Source organism: Ctenopharyngodon idella, chromosome 5 (genome assembly GCF_019924925.1).
Source record: "Ctenopharyngodon idella isolate HZGC_01 chromosome 5, HZGC01, whole genome shotgun sequence".
In the NCBI taxonomy this organism is placed as follows: Eukaryota; Metazoa; Chordata; class Actinopteri; order Cypriniformes; family Xenocyprididae; genus Ctenopharyngodon; species Ctenopharyngodon idella.
This window is the reverse complement of record NC_067224.1, coordinates 15,618,015-15,638,799: the sequence shown is the minus strand read 5'-3', so window position 1 is coordinate 15,638,799 and position 20,785 is coordinate 15,618,015. Positions and strand designations below refer to the sequence as shown.

At 40.2% G+C, this 20,785-nt stretch overlaps 1 protein-coding gene across 2 annotated transcripts in view; it reads right to left on the bottom strand.

Annotated features, from left to right (window-relative positions):
• The window catches only part of kiaa0825 (KIAA0825 ortholog), a 178,744-nt gene that overhangs the window by 140,059 nt on the left and 17,900 nt on the right, over nucleotides 1-20,785 (bottom strand). For both annotated transcript variants that reach the window (XM_051895763.1, XM_051895762.1), the window contains exons 3-4: nucleotides 17,747-17,915; nucleotides 16,944-17,622 (exon numbers count right to left, since the gene is read on the bottom strand). In XM_051895763.1, the coding sequence (XP_051751723.1) occupies nucleotides 16,944-17,622; nucleotides 17,747-17,915 (848 nt within the window). The remainder of the gene's footprint in view (nucleotides 1-16,943; nucleotides 17,623-17,746; nucleotides 17,916-20,785) is intronic.

Sequence of the window (20,785 nt, the reverse complement as noted above, 5' to 3'; positions counted from 1 at the left end):
AGAACTCGTGAAGAGCTTATAAAATGTGTAAAGGTGTCAAAACAGCAGCAGGCAAACATTGCGACTAGGACATGAAAAAACAGGTATGCTTCAGCATTCTAACAGAGCAATCACACCAGGGTTTGTTTTAAATCAAACCAAACATGGCAAGTGTGAACACACCACACTTGTGCTTTTGACATCTTGGACATTATAAATCACCTACATTATACTAGGGCTGGGTAAAAAATATTGATTTCTCGATTTTAATCGATTGTCATTTTTACGAACCGATATCGATTCTTAAATCCCAAGAATCGATTAGTCTAGTCTGTTTTTAGTTGATGAATGAGCAGAATATGTAGCGCCTCCCATCCAATAAATCGCAACAATCTCGAGAAGGGTCTGTCTGCGGACTGCAAGAGAGGGGCGTAACAAGAAAGGGGCGTAACTTGTTGCAGGGGGCATAACTTGAAGTTGTCCAAATCACACAGAACCACACGAGAAGTCAAAACGTCAAGATGGCATCTCGTATAGAGACAACGGTACGTATATTTTCCAGAGATAACTGTTTAAATTGAAGTGTAAATATCATTTTCATACAGTAGTAAGACATATTGGTATTGTTTACTGGAGTTGATAATCTATTAAAACTTCCTCTCTTAGCATTGTTAAGTAAGCAATATTTTTACGTTCTGGCGGGGTAATAACTTTGCTTACTTATATATGTCGAAATAAAATGTAGAATAAAGTAGTTTAGCGTTAGCTGTACGTTAATGAAATAATATAAGTGGCTGGCTGAACTGAGGTTTACAATATGGTGTATTAATTAACGTTAAGGTTAATTAACAATAGGGCAATTTGTAACATTATTCTTTTTCCCCACATATCCTACACATAAAAATTAAAAATGTTTGCATTGTTGGACGTGTTAATTTAGGCCATTTCCACATTAATCCAGACAAATGTGAAAATGCATCTTTATTTAAATTAATATAAATTGAATTAATTTTTCTCCATTTTACTCTTCAACTTCAGCCTGATTAGAGAACTTAATGAGCTTACTGAAATGATGTGGGTGTAATACACCTTTAGAGAACATGACTCTTTTGGAAAGTGCTGTAAAGTGTTTTTGATTAAATGTTGATGTGTGTAAATAATAAAATTTTTAATTAATTTGCTTCCAACAGTTTTTAGGAAAGGAATTTTGCAAAATCCAATTTCTAAAGGCCCAAACTACAAATGCGAGTTCTGTAGCAAGTGTATACATATGTTGTGGCACATATGCAAACCCACGAGAAGACAGCTGTTAAACACGGAGGCATTTGTCAATAAATAAAGGTTTCAATAAATGTTGCAGATCTTGTAAAATTTACAAATTGTCCACTAGTAATGTTACGCAATTTATTCCAATGTTAAAATGAGTATTTTGTAAACCTGAATTTCTCTTTGTATAAAATGTACAGATGCCACGGTGGATGTTTAAAAAGCCATCATTATCACTGCTGCCATTGTGCAAGGATTATAACTCAGCAAAATTTATTTTTGAACCTGTGTCCACCTGTGTCTCCGCAGCCACCAGCGCCTGTGCACTCTCCAGCTTCAGCGCCTGTGCACCCTCCAGCGTCAGCGTCTGTGCACCCTCCAGCGTCAGCGCCTGTGCACCCTCCAGCATCAGCGTCTGTGCACCCTCCAGCTTCAGCGCCTGTGCACCCTCCAGCGTCAGCGTCTGTGCACCCTCCAGCTTCAGCGCCTGTGCACCCTCCAGCGTCAGCGCCTGTGCACCCTCCAGCATCAGCGTCTGTGCACCCTCCAGCTTCAGCGCCTGTGCACCCTCCAGCGTCAGCGTCTGTGCACCCTCCAGCTTCAGCGCCTGTGCACCCTCCAGCTTCAGCGCCTGTGCACCCTCCAGCGTCAGCGTCTGTGCACCCTCCAGCGTCAGCGCCTGTGCACCCTCCAGCATCAGCGTCTGTGCACCCTCCAGCTTCAGCGCCTGTGCACCCTCCAGCGTCAGCGTCTGTGCACCCTCCAGCTTCAGCGCCTGTGCACCCTCCAGCGTCAGCGCCTGTGCACCCTCCAGCATCAGCGTCTGTGCACCCTCCAGCTTCAGCGCCTGTGCACCCTCCAGCGTCAGCGTCTGTGCACCCTCCAGCTTCAGCGCCTGTGCACCCTCCAGCTTCAGCGCCTGTGCACCCTCCAGCTTCAGTGCCTGTGCACCCTCCAGCTTCAGCGTCTGTGCACCCTCCAGCGTCAGCGTCTGTGCACCCTCCAGCGCCAGCGCCAGCGCCTGTGCACCCTCCAGCTTCAGCGCCTGCGCACCCTCCAGCGTCAGCGTCTGCGCACTCTCCAGCTTCAGCGCCAGCGCACCCTCCAGCTTCAGCGTCTGCGCACCCTCCAGCTTCAGCGCCTGTGCACCCTCCAGCGTCAGCGTCTGTGCACCCTCCAGCGTCAGCGTCTGTGCACCCTCCAGCTTCAGCGCCTGTGCACCCTCCAGCTTCAGCGCCTGTGCACCCTCCAGCGTCAGCGTCTGTGCACCCTCCAGCTTCAGCGCCTGCGCACCCTCCAGCTTCAGCGCCTGCGCACCCTTCAGCGTCAGCGTCTGCGCACCCTCCAGCTTCAGTGCCTGCGCACCCTCCAGTGTCAGCGTCTGCGCACCCTCCAGCGTCAGTGCACCCTCCAGCGTCTGTTTCCAAATCCAGAAGTTCTTCCAACAGCGAAAATGCCCTTATTACAGTCTATGCATTGGGATGGAAGATGGTGATTTGCTGTTACATCTGTATTTTCTGATGAATTCTTTGAATGTGTATCTTGATATTTTTCTTGTTCACAATCACAAGTTCACTGCAATAATGGAGCTACGAATATCTGTCTGAGGGTGAGGTTAAGACTATCATCTTTTTACAAAGTCGGACACATAACGGTAATTAATATGATTGGCTTTTGCTTGAATACGCTATCAAACAGCCAATGATGTGTTGCAAATGTTACACACACCATGTTCCCTTACGCCATCTCAGAGTCAGACCGCTGCCTTCTAACAATCAGCATCCTTACAAATACTTTAACTCAGAACGTCAGTGGAGAAAGGCATATAGTTCATCATAACATCAAATACATAATTCACCTAATATATTACTAAATGTACCTGATTTTTCATATCAACAGAAAAATAGAGACTCCTCTTGAGACTCCCCTGTTAATGATATGCTAAAGCTCACCGGCATGTTGACGTAATTGGTTACAAGGTAGTTTGTGACGTCAGAAACACCAGAGATTTCAAACCGCGGGTTTGAGACTTTAAGCTACTTGTAAACATTGTACAATTGATTGTTAGGGCCTACTGTTTTATTGTTGCATGTTTTTGGTAACACTTTTAGAACAGGGCTGGGCAACTCTGTTCGCTATTGTTTGATTAGGTTTGGACTAAAATCTGCATCAGCCCTCCAGGAAAAGAGTTGCCCATCTCTGCCTTAGAATAAGGAGACATTTATGAACATTAGTTAATTTATTAGTTAACATGAACTGTCAATTTTACAGCATATATTGTTTAATGTTTGTATATACAGACTAATATATTTTAACATGCATATGTTAACATCAGTTAATGCAATTAAAGGGTTAGTTCCCCCAAAAATGAAAATTCTGTCATTAATTAGTACAAACCCGATTCCAAAAAAGTTGGGACACTGTACAAATTGTGAATAAAAAAGGAATGCAATAATTTACAAATCTCATAAACTTATATTTTATTCACAATAGAATATAGATAACATATCAAATGTTGAAAGTGAGACATTTTGAAATGTCATGCCAAATATTGGCTCATTTTGGATTTCATGAGAGCTACACATTCCAAAAAAGTTGGGACAGGTAGCAATAAGAGGCCGGAAAAGTTAAATGTACATATAAGGAACAGCTGGATGACCAATTTGCAACTTATTAGGTCAATTGGCAACATGATTGGGTATAAAAAGAGCCTCTCAGAGTGGCAGTGTCTCTCAGAAGTCAAGATGGGCAGAGGATTACCAATTCCCCCAATGCTGCGGCGAAAAATAGTGGAGCAATATCAGAAAGGAGTTTCTCAGAGAAAAATTGCAAGGAGTTTGAAGTTATCATCATCTACAGTGCATAATATCATCCAAAGATTCAGAGAATCTGGAACAATCTCTGTGCGTAAGGGTCAAGGCCGGAAAACCATACTGGATGCCCGTGATCTTCGGGCCCTTAGACGGCACTGCATCACATACAGGAATGCTACTGTAATGGAAATCACAACATGGGCTCAGGAATACTTCCAGAAAACATTGTCGGTGTACACAATCCACCGTGCCATTCGCCGTTGCCGGCTAAAACTCTATAGGTCAAAAAAGAAGCCATATCTAAACATGATCCAGAAGTGCAGGCGTTTTCTCTGGGCCAAGGCTCATTTAAAATGGACTGTGGCAAAGTGGAAAACTGTTCTGTGGTCAGACGAATCAAAATTTGAAGTTCTTTTTGGAAAACTGGGACGCCATGTCATTCGGACTAAAGAGGACAAGGACAACCCAAGTTGTTATCAGTGCTCAGTTCAGAAGCCTGCATCTCTGATGGTATGGGGTTGCATGAGTGCGTGTGGCATGGGCAGCTTACACATCTGGAAAGGCACCATCAATGCTGAAAGGTATATCCAAGTTCTAGAACAACATATGCTCCCATCCAGACGTCGTCCCTTTCAGGGAAGACCTTGCATTTTCCAACATGACAATGCCAGACCACATACTGCATCAATTACAACATCATGGCTGCGTAGAAGGATCCGGGTACTGAAATGGCCAGCCTGCAGTCCAGATCTTTCACCCATCGAAAACATTTGGCGCATCATAAAGAGGAAGATGCGACAAAGAAGACCTAAGACAGTTGAGCAACTAGAAGCCTGTATTAGACAAGAATGGGACAACATTCCTATTCCTAAACTTGAGCAACTTGTCTCCTCAGTCCCCAGACGTTTGCAGACTGTTATAAAAAGAAGAGGGGATGCCACACAGTGGTAAACATGGCCTTGTCCCAACTTTTTTGAGATGTGTTGATGCCATGAAATTTAAAATCAACTTATTTTTCCCTTAAAATGATACATTTTCTCAGTTTAAACATTTGATATGTCATCTATGTTGTATTCTGAATAAAATATTGAAATTTTTAAACTTCCACATCATTGCATTCCTTTTTTATTCACAATTAGTACAGTGTCCCAACATTTTTGGAATCGGGTTTGTAATTACTCACACTCATGTCGTTCCACACCTGTAAGAACACAACTTTTTGATGAAATCTGAGAGGAATGACACCTAATGCTGTAACTATTGTTAACCATTTTAACCTTATTGTAAAGTCTTTTTTTTTTTTAAAAGGTTGAACTGTGAAGCCTAAAACAAGTCAAAGACATCAAAGACCTCATTGTGCCTGCTCTGACCCCATCATTGCTTATGTGACCACTGTGCCTTGTTTTTTGTTTTTGTTTTTTTTAAAGGTAAAACATGATTGCTCATTGTTAATTTGTGACACCTAATGCTGTAACTTTTGTTACCAAATATGAAATATTTGTTGAAATGGAAAATTGTCTTTTAAACTTTTGGGGTTGATATGTTTAATGTTTTTAAAAAGAGACCTGTGACCAATGTGTATGAGTGTGTGCAGCTGCGTGTTGACAAATAAATTCATAATACTTGATCAAAAGTAGCTTAATGTCAGTTCATTTAAGCTTAGTTAAATTATTGTTAATTATGTTATTATTGTTATTATTGTTATTGCATGTTATTACCTTAACTATATACAGTACAACTTACCGAAATCCGTATCATGTCTTGAGTAATAGCTCAATCAGTGTTTTAAACCTCGGAAAGACGTCAATCCAATAGCTTGAACCATAAACTCATTAGTCAGCTAGAAAAATGAACTCTAGAAAGCAGCATTCTGATAAATATAGCTATGCACCGTTACATATTCATTATAATTTTTAATGTTCTTCAATATTTAATGCATGTTTGAATAAATAAGTTATGACAGCCGTGATTTAGGCTAAATGTTTATATTTCAAAAAAACGAATTGGAGTAGAAATATGATTCTGTAATTCTAAACTTTATTTATAATAAAAACAATATTGAGTGTAATTTAAGTGTTTGTATATAAATAAGTTAATTTAGTTTACAGCATTAGTTGAGAGATGTTTTTCCTCTAGAAAATTTGCCATGTACTGTAACTGAAATACTACATCCAAAATAATCGATATCGATATTGAATCGTAATCGAATCGAATCGAAAGCATGTGAATAGTAATCGAATTGAATCGTGAAAATTGTGTCAATACCCAGCCCTACATTATAAGAACAGCTTGGACGTTCTGCCAAATACCTTCCATTGTATTTCCCAGAAAAAAATAGTCACAATAGTTTGGAACAAGGGTGGGTAAATAAATAATGACAGAAATTTTTGGGTGAACTATCCCTTTAATAACAGAGAATATTCTTAATAAAAACAACAGATATACTGAACAGCTCTACGCACAATGCATCGATGTTCCCTGCACACACTACTTTCTCCCTATAGCAGAATCCTTACAACGCACATCACTGTGACAATAATAGTTTACGTTCTGTCTTAGGACAAATTCCATGGCATTGTCTTCTTCATATAATGCAAAATGTTACAAAACCCCACTTGTCTAACATCCACCAAATTAGTCATCCACCCCTTGCTCAGTCTCCATCCCTCTCAGAGATGTCCTTGAACCCCACCCGTCCTCTACACTCCCTGCACTAACTCACACTTAGAGCGGGCAGCTCACCTTTATGTTTAATGCTCCGCTGTCATTCTATCTTGTCTTTTCCTCCCACCCAGCCATTGTCGGGCTATTTATTACCCCGCCATTAATGGCTTATTAGGGCCTCTCTCATAGCTAACCATTAGGAGTCTTGTGCGGGAGGATGGCCCAGCCACTGAAGCCATAATGGGGGTTATTACAACACGCTGATGGGGTGGAGGTGTTGAAGGTGTTGAGAGCAGTGATACGTGTCGTTTACTGTGAAAAGAGCTGAGAGTCAGGGCCTCGCCGGGGTCGTTAAAAGGGCATCACACTCATATCAGATGTAGTAAAAGAGGGAAGGCCTGGGAGCACAGCGGATAGAAGAGGCAGAAATATTTAACAGAACATCACTCAAGTGTTTGAGAAAAATCTATTAAAAAGCAGCAGGGAATTTAAACTAAATACAATTATAATGCAAGAAAGAGATTGAGCCAGTGAGGGATGTAAAAGCTGTACCTGTGCACATTATTTTCAAGAATGTAAGAGTGTTGCATAGGATCTTTTTGTGCAGAATGCTTATAGAGCTCCAAGCACGTTGTGGGAAATAGTCACACAATACAAACCCTGTACTACATTTTTTCAGTTCAGGGGAGAGGACAAAAGACTGCAGGTTCAAACCTTGAAAGGGATGATCCTTGAGCTATCACTATTTTGCCCTTGATTAAGATTTAATTAATTTAAAGATTCAAATTAATAATAACATTTAATTCTCATTCAAAAATCATTTATTCACCCTCATGTCATTCTAAAGGCGTACATTTTTTTCTCATTTATGCTTTAACAGCATCTCTAAGCTTCTCCTTAAGTGAATGGGAACAATGGCAGTCAATCTACAAAATATTATAACATTCCAAGCCTTCTAAAAACATAAGATAGATCTGTATGAAGATTAGAATGTAATCTCTGCACCACTGACTGGTGCCACTAAATGCAAAAACAATAACCGTTTACCAAACTGCTTTGTTGTTCCAACAAACTCATGGAATTGAGTTTGTTAAGCCTGTCTTGCTATGTTTTGCTGGTCACTATGCTCAAACAAAGACACGGTTTGAAGATATTTTAAGCTGCACTGTTCCTTTAAAGGGGTCATGAACTGAGAAATCAAATTTTACTTGATTTGGAAAAAGCGGTGGAAAAGCGGCTATTGTTTCTCTTAGTACAGTGAAAATAATCTGTTATTTAAACTGTGATTAAATTACAAATAGAAAGCGATCAAAGAACGCTCCCTTTGCAATCGCTGGAGCTGTCATTCAAACAACGCAAGTTTATCAGTGAGTTCTGGACTCGCACCAAAACTCCTGTAATAATCAATGAATCTCTTATTTACAGTGTGTTTGCACTGTTAGTTATGAAAGCATTCATTAGTGCGCAGAAATCGAGTTGCAATAATGAGATTGCTGCATTCATGTGCTCAACATGTCAACATGTGATCGGCTACATGCTCATCACTGCAACCTTTCATGCCACAATATAAATATAATGCCATAGCTCTAAATATAATCAACACTTTACACAATTAGTTAACCTTGAGAGCTGTAATAGTAAAAATGTGCTAAAAGAGAGAGTTAAACATGTAATCCTTAGCTATTTCATATGCAAAGATGTTAGCCAATCACAGCAGTGGGCATTTTCACTGAAGTCTCACAGCAGACACGCCCCTTAAAACAGAGTGTTCAAAACAGGGGCTAAAATCAGGGTCGGAAAAATGCCTTTTATGTCTAAATTGCAATTTTTGATGTAAAAATCATACTAACAGTATAAGTGCACCACATTCTAAAACAATAAAACAATGCAGTTCATGACCCCTTTAAAGGGAAGTTCACCCAAAGATGAAAATTCATTATTTATTTACCCTCATGTTGTTCCTAACCAATTTAAAAATATTAAAAAAATATTTTTTTACTGGCAGTTTCTACCTGATAAAATATTTTAGACATAACTAGATTTATTTTATTTTTTTTAATTTACATGACTTTTCCACATCTGGAAATCACAATTAAAATTAGGCTACCTAATTTATTCAGGTTTTCAAGATGGTAAGAACCCTGGTTCTTCAAAGATTTATTATTATTATTATTATTATTATAGATTACAAATATATTGATTTGTTTTGAAACTCTGCAATAGGAGGACTGTCCCTGTGCACTCTTAAATTAGAGCTTCCAAAAGGGAATTTTTGCCGAATTTATGCCATAGAAGCAGCATTTTGGGTTTCCCAAAGAAACTTTCAGTGAACAGTTCTTAAAAAAAAATTAAGACCAATTCAAAAACCTAAAGAAACCTTTTCCACTATAAAGAAACTTTTGTGCAATTGAAAGATTCCATTGATGTTAAAGGTTCATCATGGAGCCAGAGATGCCAATAAACAACCTTTATATAAGGAGTGTAGTAACATCACAGAAAAGTTACAGTACATCATGTATGGTTGTATAGTGAGGAATAAGGATTGATAACAAATAAAACTATGTGCAAAGCCATATCATTTTTCCTCTAATGTGCTCTTCAGCATAAAAAAAGCCTTTTGTAAACTATTCACATCATACTTGCTTTGACTAGAAGGGGGGAGGCAGTGAAAAATGGCACAAAGAAAACGAAAGAGAGAGTGAGGGAGAGAGAGAGAGAAGAAGAAGAAAGAATCGTAGGGGAGGCTGGGAAATCCCCAAACAGTTGTTATTGATTCCAGTGTTTACGGGCAGATAGTTTAGTGCCGTTTACAAAACAGAACAGATGCAGCCAGTGAGCAAAAAGGTAAACAATTGCTGTGTGGCAGGTTGCCAAATCCCCGGCCTAGAGTATTAAACTCACACTGAAGTGCATTTCCCCTTTGGGTTACACTCGCTGCCACTTCATCTCCTCCATGCCTGCTCCCTCATTCCTTCTTTCATTCTCCTTTCCTTCATCTCACACACACACACACACACAAACAGAGACATGTGGTTCCAGCTCTCGCTGGCTGGCTTGTCCTGCTCTGACCCTTGGGGCCATGTTCTGCCTAGCTGGGCCATTAGTGCGGGGAATTGCATGTGTCTGACATGGCCCTAAAAGCAATTATTAAATGCTTTTCTCCAAATGATGCCCAGCCTCTTTAGGGAATGGGCAATCACGCAACAATTTAGCCACTGATTTCATTTCCTCGCTCTCTCTGTTGATTGGCCTCTCTGGCAGAAAGGTGAGAAAAAAAGAGAGAGGCCGATCTTAAAAGAGAGGGGTTTGGCGTTATTCCTGTTCTTGACGTGCGGCTTGACCCAGAACATTAGCCATTCAGAAAAAAGCCTCATTTATCCACCAGCCACGTCAATGACGGCACTCTCCGTCGCCTATGAGTGACAGCACGACAACGACTCTGCCAAGTGTCACAGACAGAGATCTGTATAGATGTGGATGCTCTGGGGATTAGAGCTGTTTTTATATGTGCTGGTTTACATTTCGCCCGATGTGGGAAGGAGCTGTGAGTGGGGAAAACGAAAAGCATGTAGCTAGATGGAAATGGAAATGCAAAGATCAGTCCATCTCACATAACAGGACGTGCGCTCTGGGTGGTGTTGTGGTTGGCGGGGCCCCGGGGCCTGAACGGACCACATGTGGAGCCCCCTGATGGCCTGAGGGAGTCTGAGTGCTGTAGCGTTCAGTGGGTTGTCTGTTGCAGCCCGCTGCTCACTGAGACAGGCGGCATTATAAGCCGCCCCCACTGACACACACTAAACCAGCTCCTTCGATGCCAGAGGCACAGTCCAGCTGGGATGCAGTAGGGCGGACCTTCTTTGGGTAAAAAAAAAAAAAAAAGGCAGGTTTTGATATCTTTATTAAATTGTTATGGGGAGGAGTAACTGATGTGAGTCTCAACTTCTGTCCATTTTTGCATACTAAAAATTATATTACAGGGCGGTGGAATGCTTGAATCTGACTGGTTGACGAACGTTCTAAGGTGTGCAATTATTTTCAGGGAAACGCATGGCTGAAGTAATTCAGGCAGCTCTTGACCGCATTACAGTTCCAAATCACTTCATCAAATGATTTCAGTTATTTCAAAGGTCCTTACAGCCTACAACAGCAAAAGAACCAAAACACACAGCGACACTGACCAAGCAAATAAATATAGTAAGCAATAGGGGGAAAAAACGACAAATTATTTCTATGTTTTTTTGCAACAATATTACGTTTTATTATGTACGGAAAGCACTCCCTTTTTCCTGCTCTCTCTCTCACTCAAATGCATACACATTTAGTACGGACACATACTCACACAGAAACGTGTAGTCAGCGCTGCTCTGACGTTTTTTTCACTAAAAATCTAACTAAAACAGTTAATACTGTAAACCCGAATAAGTTGGCAAAACTCAAAAAAATTGAGGCAATCGGTTAAAAAATTTTAAGTTAAAAAAATTTAACTTAAAAAAGTTTAAGTAAGCAGAACTAGCAGATTTTTATTAGGAGTGTGTTTATGGGAATTTTTGACCATTTTTCTAGAAGCGCATTTGTGAGGTCAGGCACTGATGTTGGCAAGAAAGCCTGGCTCGCAGTCTCCGCTCTAATTCATCCCAAAGGTGTTCTATCGGGTTGAGGTCAGAACTCTGTGCAGGCCAGTCAAGTTCCTCTATACCAAACTCATTCATCCATCCCCAAACTGTTCCCACAAAGTTGGGAGCATGAAATTGTCCAAAATGTCTTGGTATGCTGAAGCATTAAGAGTTCCTTTCACTGGAACTAAGGGACCAAGCCCAACCCCTGAAAAACAAGCCCACACCATATTCCCCCCTCCACCAAACTTTACACTTGGCACAATGCAGTCAGGCAAGTACCATTCTCCTGGCAACCGCCAAACCCAGACTCTTCCATCGGATTGCCAGACAGAGAAGCGTTAGTGATTCGTCACTCCAGAGAACATGTCTCCACTGCTCTAGAGTCCAGTGGCAATGTACTTTACACCATTGCATCCGACGCTTTGCATTACACTTGGTGATGTAAGGCTTGAATGCAGCTTCTCGGCCATGGAAACCCATTCCATGAAGCTCTCTATGCACTGTTCTTGAGCTAATCTGAAGGCTACACGAAGTTTGGAGGTCTGTAGCTATTGACTCTGCAGAAAGTTGGCAACTTCTGCGCACTGCGCACCTTAGCATGCGCTGACCCCGCTCTGTGATTTTACGTGGCCTACCACTTCGTGGCTGAGTTGCTGTTGTTCCCAATTGCTTCCACTTTGTTATGATACCACAACAGTTGACCATGGAATATTTAGTAGTGAGGAAATTTCACGAATGGACTTATTGCACAGGTGGCAACCTACGGTACCACGCTTGAATTCACTGAGCTCCTGAGAGTGACCCATTCTTTCACAAATGTTTGTAGAAGCAGTCTGCATGCCTACGAGCTTGATTTTATACACCTGTGGCCATGGAAGTGATTGGAACACCTGAATTCAATAATTTGGAGGGGTGTCCCAATAATTTTGGCAATATAGTGTATTTGAGTAAACCAATTCATGAATTTAACTTAAAATTATCATGTAAACAAACATTTTTATTAGTGGAAACTTAGCTAGCTATAACAAGCTAATTCAGAAAACGCTAACTTGCTAACATGTTAGCAATAGCATGGTATAGCACTTGCTGAATGAGTACAGCAATATAAAACATTTAACATACACTTGTCACCAGGAATGGTAACTCTCTAAAATCCCACATTTACAGAAACACTTCTAAATTAGCATAACAAAACATTAATCACTACGAAATCTCCCACTTAACATTAATCTTGCACAAAAAACATTATAACATAATTTTAACATTTACTCTCCCTTTCGAGTGCCTTGGGCAAAGCATTCTGGGAAATAGAAATCCCAGCCCAGTTTCAGTTAAGTTAGTCTAAATTAAAAGAAATGAAAACAAAACAGTTTACTTAAAATATATCAGTTCTGTGAACTCGAAAGAAAAAGAAAGTGCTAAATACTCATAAAAGTTAATTTGACTGAAATAATGTGCTTAATTTATGTTTGTCATGCTCAAGCCAATTAATTATTTTGAGCGTTATAGGGTTTACAGTGAACTTAAAAGCTACATGACATTTATCACTAGCAAGGTAATAATGCCACTATTCTTGGAGCAGATAAACTTACAGTTTCGCTATTAGGAGAGATGCAGCTGAGTAGAGACTTAGGTAATTCACACATGCTTAATCTCTCTCTCTCTCTCTCTCTAATAAATGCATTAATAACTGCACTAGTCTGCTATCAAGGCTCAAGCCTCCATTACTAGCTCTATAATGACATTTTGGAATTAGCAACAGAGGCTTGGGATTAGACATGTAAGAAATTAGTCCTACACACAAAAGCATGTGTACAAAAACCTGACAAATGTCTTGAAATACATAATCTGAACAATGTTTTGTGGTGTAGTAACCGTAGTATAAGCAGAATAATTGACTCCGGGCCGTTGAATTATTGAAAAATAATGCATTATCTTTCCAATAGTTCAACAGCCCATCGTCAATTATTCCTTACAAAATCAGTGGTTGGTGTATCAGAATTGGTTGACATAATTAAGCAATTATAGAGAAATGAAACCACAGGTAAAAAACTTCAACACATACCCACAATCACATTTTGATTTACACAAAATAAACAAAACATTATGTCCACAGTGAAGACTAAACAAAAGTATTTGCAGAACAGATACTTTTTTTCCCCCGACTGCCATTTCGGCATAAGTCTATGCAGTATGCACTTTCATGCCACAGCTGACACTGTGTAAACTCAGGGAAAGAAACAATTTAGGGAAGTGTGGTTTAATTAAATATTAACACTCCTGACAGACACTGCAGGATGAGAGTTCTCTGCTAAGGTAAGATGACTGCAGAGAAAATTACGTTTTACTCATTTTAGATTGCACTGGACCTGGAACATTCTTTTAAATTGCATATAACAGAATCAAAAAGCACTCTTCTCTCTTTAAATATGTAAAAAAAAAAAACAACAACCAAAAAAAAAACATTTAAGTATTAAGAGTTAAATATAGCAATAGATGGGCAATCATAACAATAATAAAATGTTACTGACAATAATATTATATTATAAAATGTCAGCCTATTGAATAAGGGCTTTTTTTGTACCCTTTCTGTAAGCATTACTGTCCATTAAAACATTGTGAATCTCCTCTGAGAACGTTACATACATAAAGTGGGGTACAGAAGTTTCATATCACTAGTGAAAATTCTTTTAAATTGCATTTTTGTTCATTGCGTATTGAAAAAAATTAAGCATTTCAGAATGTTTCAGTACTATTTGGTTTGTCCCCCTTTTGCTTTAATGACAACAGCACTTGAGCTGCATGAACTCATGCGTGAAACCTCCAACATGATTTGAGAACGAAGAGAGATCACTGGAAGAACATATGACTGTATGTACAGTGATCACATCACAAATGTACTTATTCTATTAGTGACCTAGAAATGGGGAGTTATGACTCGAAGTTGTCGTATGTGTGTGTGTGTGTGTGTGTGTGTGTGGTCTCAGAGTTTTAGACCCTACTGTCTGTCTTACAAACCGAAAACGTTGACCTACAGAGAAGTGGGTAAAATAATATTGATTTTCTGTAAGAGTCTACTCCGAGAATGCAGCATATCTAAGAAAACTATACACTTTTCTTCTGGATCAACTGATGACGATAAAAAATAACATATATGTGAAATATACAATGCCTATGAGTGTCAAATACAGCATGTAACTGTATGTGCAAGAACATACAAGCATCAGCCAGCTCTCTCTCTCTCTCTCTCTCTTTCACACACACACACACACACACACACACACACACACACACACACACACACACACTTCCACCTTTTCAGTTCTTTATCCTGTCTGCTACAAATCCACTGAGGTGTGATAGTAAGGGTTTAAACTCCTCATTGTTCCAGATCAGCTGACCTGTATGGCAGTCTCCTGAGCCCAGCCCTCACCCCATTACCTCTAAGAAAAAGTAGAGGGGAAAAAAGACGACATAAAGTGAGAGGGATGAAAAGCAAGGGATGGAAGAAGATGGGTACAAAGGGCTGAGACTCCCACATCTGGTGAAGGAGGGGGGGGGGAAACAAAGTCTGTTCATCCCTTTCAGATGGAGGGGTTAAAGGAACTGGCATATCTGCGCATGAAAAGCTGTTAAATGCTTCAGTGCTTTGACAGTGTGTGATGCCAGGAGCGGCGGAGCTCCCGTGGGACAACGCGTCAAGATTCACCCCCCCCCACCCCCCCACCCCCACTTCTCCCAGACGGGCTTTCCGCAAAATATGGAAAATGAATAAAGCACAATAAATAACACCTAACAAGACAAAGAAAAGAAATGCCAGGTTGTTTTGATAGCTTTTATTGAAAGCGAAACCCATATTCGTCATTTACTTAATAAAATTCAGCTATGTAGCTAAAACGCAAACCCTGCAACCGTCAACAACTGTCAAAGCGCTCATTGTTTGATTTTGCATCATGTTCAGATTTTCTAAGACAGTTGTTAGCTGGAAAACCAGCCATAAAGAAGCAAATAACTGTGCGTTGCTCTTAGTAACTGACTAATAGAAAAACAGCTATTTCAATCATTATATTTTGCCTAAGGGCTTCTAGTACACTGTTCTAAGTACATTATGTACATAGTCGCAAGCATCTGACACACATTCCAGTCACTTTCCAGCAATACACACCTGCGGTGTCTCTAGTAATTAATTAGAAGGATTGCTGGGCCCCATGTAGGTCTGTACACCTGAATCCAGCGGTCCCATAGACGTAGGGCCAATTATTCAGCCCTGCTGCTCCCTCATCCTGTCTTTATAGCCAGGAAATAAGTGAGAGTGTCTGCTGCATGTAAAAATTAGAGAATTGTGGCAGGAAGGTGAATTAAATGGAAGTGAAGCCCTAATAAGTCCATTCAAAATGGATGCTGACGTCTGTACAAGGAGCCGGAATAAGCGAGTCTATTATGGATCTGTCAGTTAAAGACTAGTTGGTGCAATATCAGAAGAATTGTTACTATCTTTAAAATATGAGAGCATTTGGCAAACGGTGCATTAAAATGTACAATGATTCAGTCAACTCAAGATGCCTGGAGGTAAGGAATATATATAGTACTAGTCTTATGTAGCTAGACATTTGGTTATCGGCATTAAATCTGATTCACTTCGCAGATTATTCTGGACAAGAACTGCCTAAAGGCCATCTGCATACAACCACAGTAAATCACCAAGGCTGATATATAGACTTTTTTTAATTGTTGGTATCTGCAGATTTTCTGTTTGGCCGATGATTGTTGGAAGAGGACAGTTCTTTTATTTTTTATGCTTTCTAAAAATCTAAATATCTTTCAAAAATTTATCACACACAGTGACTAGCTGTTCCTCAGTCAGAACAATAATAATAAAAAAAAAGATGTACACCCAGACTCCCGGAAATCACATGCTCTACCAGTCAAAAGTTGTAGAACACCTCCATCTCCTGAATAAGAAAAAGAGGTCTGTTGCCAGTGGACTACTGCAATCTTTGGTTGGAGAGTAAGTGGCACCCTGGCACCCTGCACCAAAAAGACTACCACATCAAGTTGAAGCCATGCAATACCCTCTGGTATACAGTTAGTCAGAGGTTCACCCTACAGCAAGATAATGACCAACAAAATACCTTCAGGCTATGTCAGAACTACCTCAGAAGTAAAGGCTTCAAATCAGGGAATGGTCAGCAGAGTCTCCAGACTTATACTCCATCGAGCTGGTTTGAGATGAACTGGACAGAAGGGTGAAAGCAAAGCAACCTACAAGTACAACACATTTGTGGAAACTTCTGCATCAGTATTTGGAAAAACTTTCAGAACAATATGTGGTTTTAATTTTAGAAAGAATGCCACAAGTGTGTTCTGCTGCCAAATGTGCTACTTTGAGTCAAAAAGTCGATTCCCCAATTGTTTATTTTTGTTCTATTCTTTAATTCCAAAGTAAATGGAGACATTAAGCTGAGTAAATGTCAGTAACACCAAATTTTGACCAGTACTGTAGCAGTCAGCCAAATAGATTGGAACTGGCAGTTTCAGTTTATAAATCAATTTATCATTTCCAGTTTTGTGTGCAACATGAATAGTAGGACATGAAGACACTGACCTACTGCAGACTTCTTGCTTGATGTCTTGCCTCCTTTGCTGCTGTGTGTGGTGTTGTCTTTTAGTGCCGTCTCAATCTCCTTCTCCATTAGCACGCCTAGTTCCTGTGCCACTGTGTTCAGGTAGACGTGGTTGAGAAAGGCCAGGATGTTATGTGGTTCCGCAATCCCATTAAGCACCTGAATATCCTCTCGGAGCATTGAGCAAAGAGTTGGCGAGGCAGTTTGAAAGCCTAGAGTCAGTCTGTCGAAGCCTTTCTCGCCACCTGGGCTACAGCTCTGGCAGCTACGGAGAACACTGAGTACCGCCTTGATCTGAAGGTGCTGGTACCAGCTGAGGACCTTTGTATCAGGGTAGAGAAATAACAGTTGCTGAAGGTACAGGACCTTCTGAGGAACCTTAGCCCCAACACCCAGTTCTCCCTCAGTCTGGCTTGGTTCAGCCATCATTTGGAGTTTGCCAAGTAAGTGGTTCCGCAATGAGAAACGAACATCATCCCATGCTTCCTGGACCTCCAGAGCAAGGTCATCATGTGGTGTGGACAAGGCAGGGATTGGGGAATGCTCTTGGGTAGATGATGGGCAGGAAGTAGGGAAAGCAACACCACACTGAGAAGAGATGCTCAGCAGTAACTGCAGAACGGCCTCATCACAAGCCTCCTCTGTCTTCAGCAAGTTTTGCTGTTAAATATATGAAAGAGAGAATTAATAATGTCAAGTAATTAATGTGGAACACTACTCTTCAACATGTCATGATGAAGTATGTTGGATAGATTGCGTAGAGGATAAGTATGGCTTTGGTTACCATGGCTCGAAGGAAGTCCAACAGCTCTTGGTGTCCCGTAGCCACTGGTTTCAGGATGCCCAAGTTACGCTGACTGAACCACTGGAGGCATTCTACTGGACTGGGCACTCTCTCTCCGCTGCAAGACTCACCAACCTTGGCCTGCAGTTCCTTTAGGTTCTGCTCAATACTAAAATCAAATAAACAAACACACACTCTCATGCAGGCGTACAAACTTCCAGTCTTGAATGTCAGTGATGTATTCTATTTTTCATTGCTATCATTTACTATCTTAATGACACAAAAGCAACTTATTGGAATATTAAAATAGTCATAATATGTCCAGGGTTAAAGGATTTGTTCCACTGGTTCAGTTGGGTCAGTAGTTCAGATTTCTACTTGCCTTGCATACTTGTTTGCAGATGCCACACAAATAACTAAATAAAAAATAAACAAATAAATGTAAACATTCCATTTACTAATTGCAAATTTCAATTTACAAAAGAAAAAAGTAATAATTTATCAGCTTTCTAGTTTCGCAGTAATAGCTGTGAATGAGTATTGTTTAGCACCATATCCCTGTTGGAAAAAAAAAAACAAACAGCATATGCTGGTTAGGTATGTTTTGAAGCATGGCAGCTGGTTTGAGCTAGTTTATGCTGTTCCTTAGTTGGTCTTGAGCTGGTTTAAGCTGGTCCTTAGTTGGTCCTTAGCTGGTTTAAGTTGGTCAAGTGCTGGTCCTAAGCTGGTTCTAAGCAACTAACTCCAGCTCAGGACCAGCTTAAACCAGCTCATGACCAACTAAGGACCAGCATAAACCAGCTCAAACCAGCTGCCATGCTTCAAAACATACCTAACCAGCATATGCTGGTTTTTTCAACAGGGATAGCATTGGAATACAGAAAAAGCTAGAAAAAAAGTTGGAAGCCTTTTTCTCAGTTACCTACAATTGTGATAAGCAAGTCCTTTCAAGCAAATAATGAGCAGCTCTGCACTTTTAGGTGGGTGAAAGGTGCAATCAACCAATCAATCAACCAATCAACCAATCAACCAACCAATCAACCAACCAACCAACCAACCAACCAACAAATCAATCAATCAATCAATCAATCAATCAATCAATCAACCAATCAACCAATCATCCAACCAACCAATAAATCAATGAATCAATAAAGTATTAAAAAATAATAATAAAAATGTATAATAAAAATACATTTATTTGAATGAAAAACATGGTGATGATGTTAAAACCAAGCTGGGATGCATTCTTAATGACACGTGAAAGTGTGATCATATAACGAATATTTAATGAAAAACGAATTTGAGATGAAGGTGTATAGTTTTTTGAATGACAGGCATTGAATTTCTGTTGAAAAATGCTGCATTTCTGGGAAGTTTGTGGGCACAGTTGCAATTGGAGCTGTGGCCTAGTGATTCACAAACATGCTGCAAACACAACTGTTTTAATAATGTGGGAGACACACAGTTTGAATCCGGCATGCCTTTTGTCATGATCCTGTTCTCTCCCCTTCTTCTGTCTGCTTTCACTATCAATAAAATGCAAAGACAAATGGACTAAATATGGACATTATGTTCAGAGAATCTTTGTCTGACTTTATATTGTGCAGTTGATGGACTTTCAGCATTGAAATAACTTTTATACCCCCTCAAAATCTAAGAAACATCTCCAATTGTTACATGTCAGCTGTCTCTTTAAAAAAAATTCAGCATCCTCCGGTTACTCTTCACTCTACAGCTGATATCAGCCATATCAGGCCTAATGAACACAGACATCAATATATCAGCTGTGTGTGCGTGTATGTCTGCATGTGGCACGTCTCTCTCAACGAGACAGGATGAGCCGATCTTCTTCATAACCACATGGCATCAGCACTTCTGTCTCCTTCTATCCGTGAAAAATGAGACATGACACAAAGCCGTAAAGCCATACAGGTATATACACGCTCCCAAACACACACACACACACACACACACACACTTCTCTTACAAAGCGACATAAAGCACTGCTGTAAACACTACGGCAATGCACGAGTCCAGATGCCTTCGAATGGCAGCTTATTAAATTCCATTTAAACCTGACACAGTTTTACTTCCTTGAAAAAAAGAGAGCAAACATAAAGTGAACATAAAGGGTTGTTAATTTTAACGATATGCAGCTGAATAATGTAGAAAGCAAAGATGAAGAGGGCTCTTTTCGTTGGTTAAAATGCAAGGTTGCCGACAGGAATCCAACAAATGTGTCTCTTTTTGTAGTAAAAAGGAAATATGTGTGACGAGAGGACATGAAGGTGCTGACAGACCGTGCTGGAAAAGCAAATCTTCCCATTCTGTTTAATGAACAGCCTAAAGCTCGCTGTAAAAACACAAGCGCTAACAGGGAACATAAAAATTCTGTTTTACACACTAAAGATGCTGTCGACACAGACACACAAACAAAACTGCCCTTTTATAGGTGAAATTCTGCTTATAGTCGTTGCGTGTTGACAAAAGCAGCCAAATTCTATCAAAATGTGTGGATTTACTTCACTTTTAGAGTTTGTTTTAACAGTTTGGTATATTTTGAGAGGGTTTTTGGGAACTATTGTGTTTATAGGGCGTTCTAAAAAAGTTCACAACAATTATTTGTTCCTCTGTGTTTTTTGTGAACATTGTTAACTCAAGGATATCACTTAGCTTAGCTCTTATACATTAGTTAAGTGTAGCCATCCAGAGCTAGCAGAAAGGCAGATATACTGACTAAGTCTGTTTAATGTTTCTAATAAAATAAGGATTTGTGCTCAGAGCCGGTGCTGAGCCAGGCGTCACCCCAGGACTCTGCTCAAACAGCAGGGTCTAAACGAGCTTCCATCTGTGCAGCCACACAACGCTAAAACTTCATAAAAGTCTCATCTCTCATCCGCACACACTCCTGCCACTCGCCAACGCCTGCGTAATCCTTTGTGTATTGGCGCTGGATGGGGTCAGCGATCACTGAAGGCGAGTCACGGACAGTGTTGGTCTGAGCACTCATGAGGACTGGCATCAATCAAAGGGTCAGCT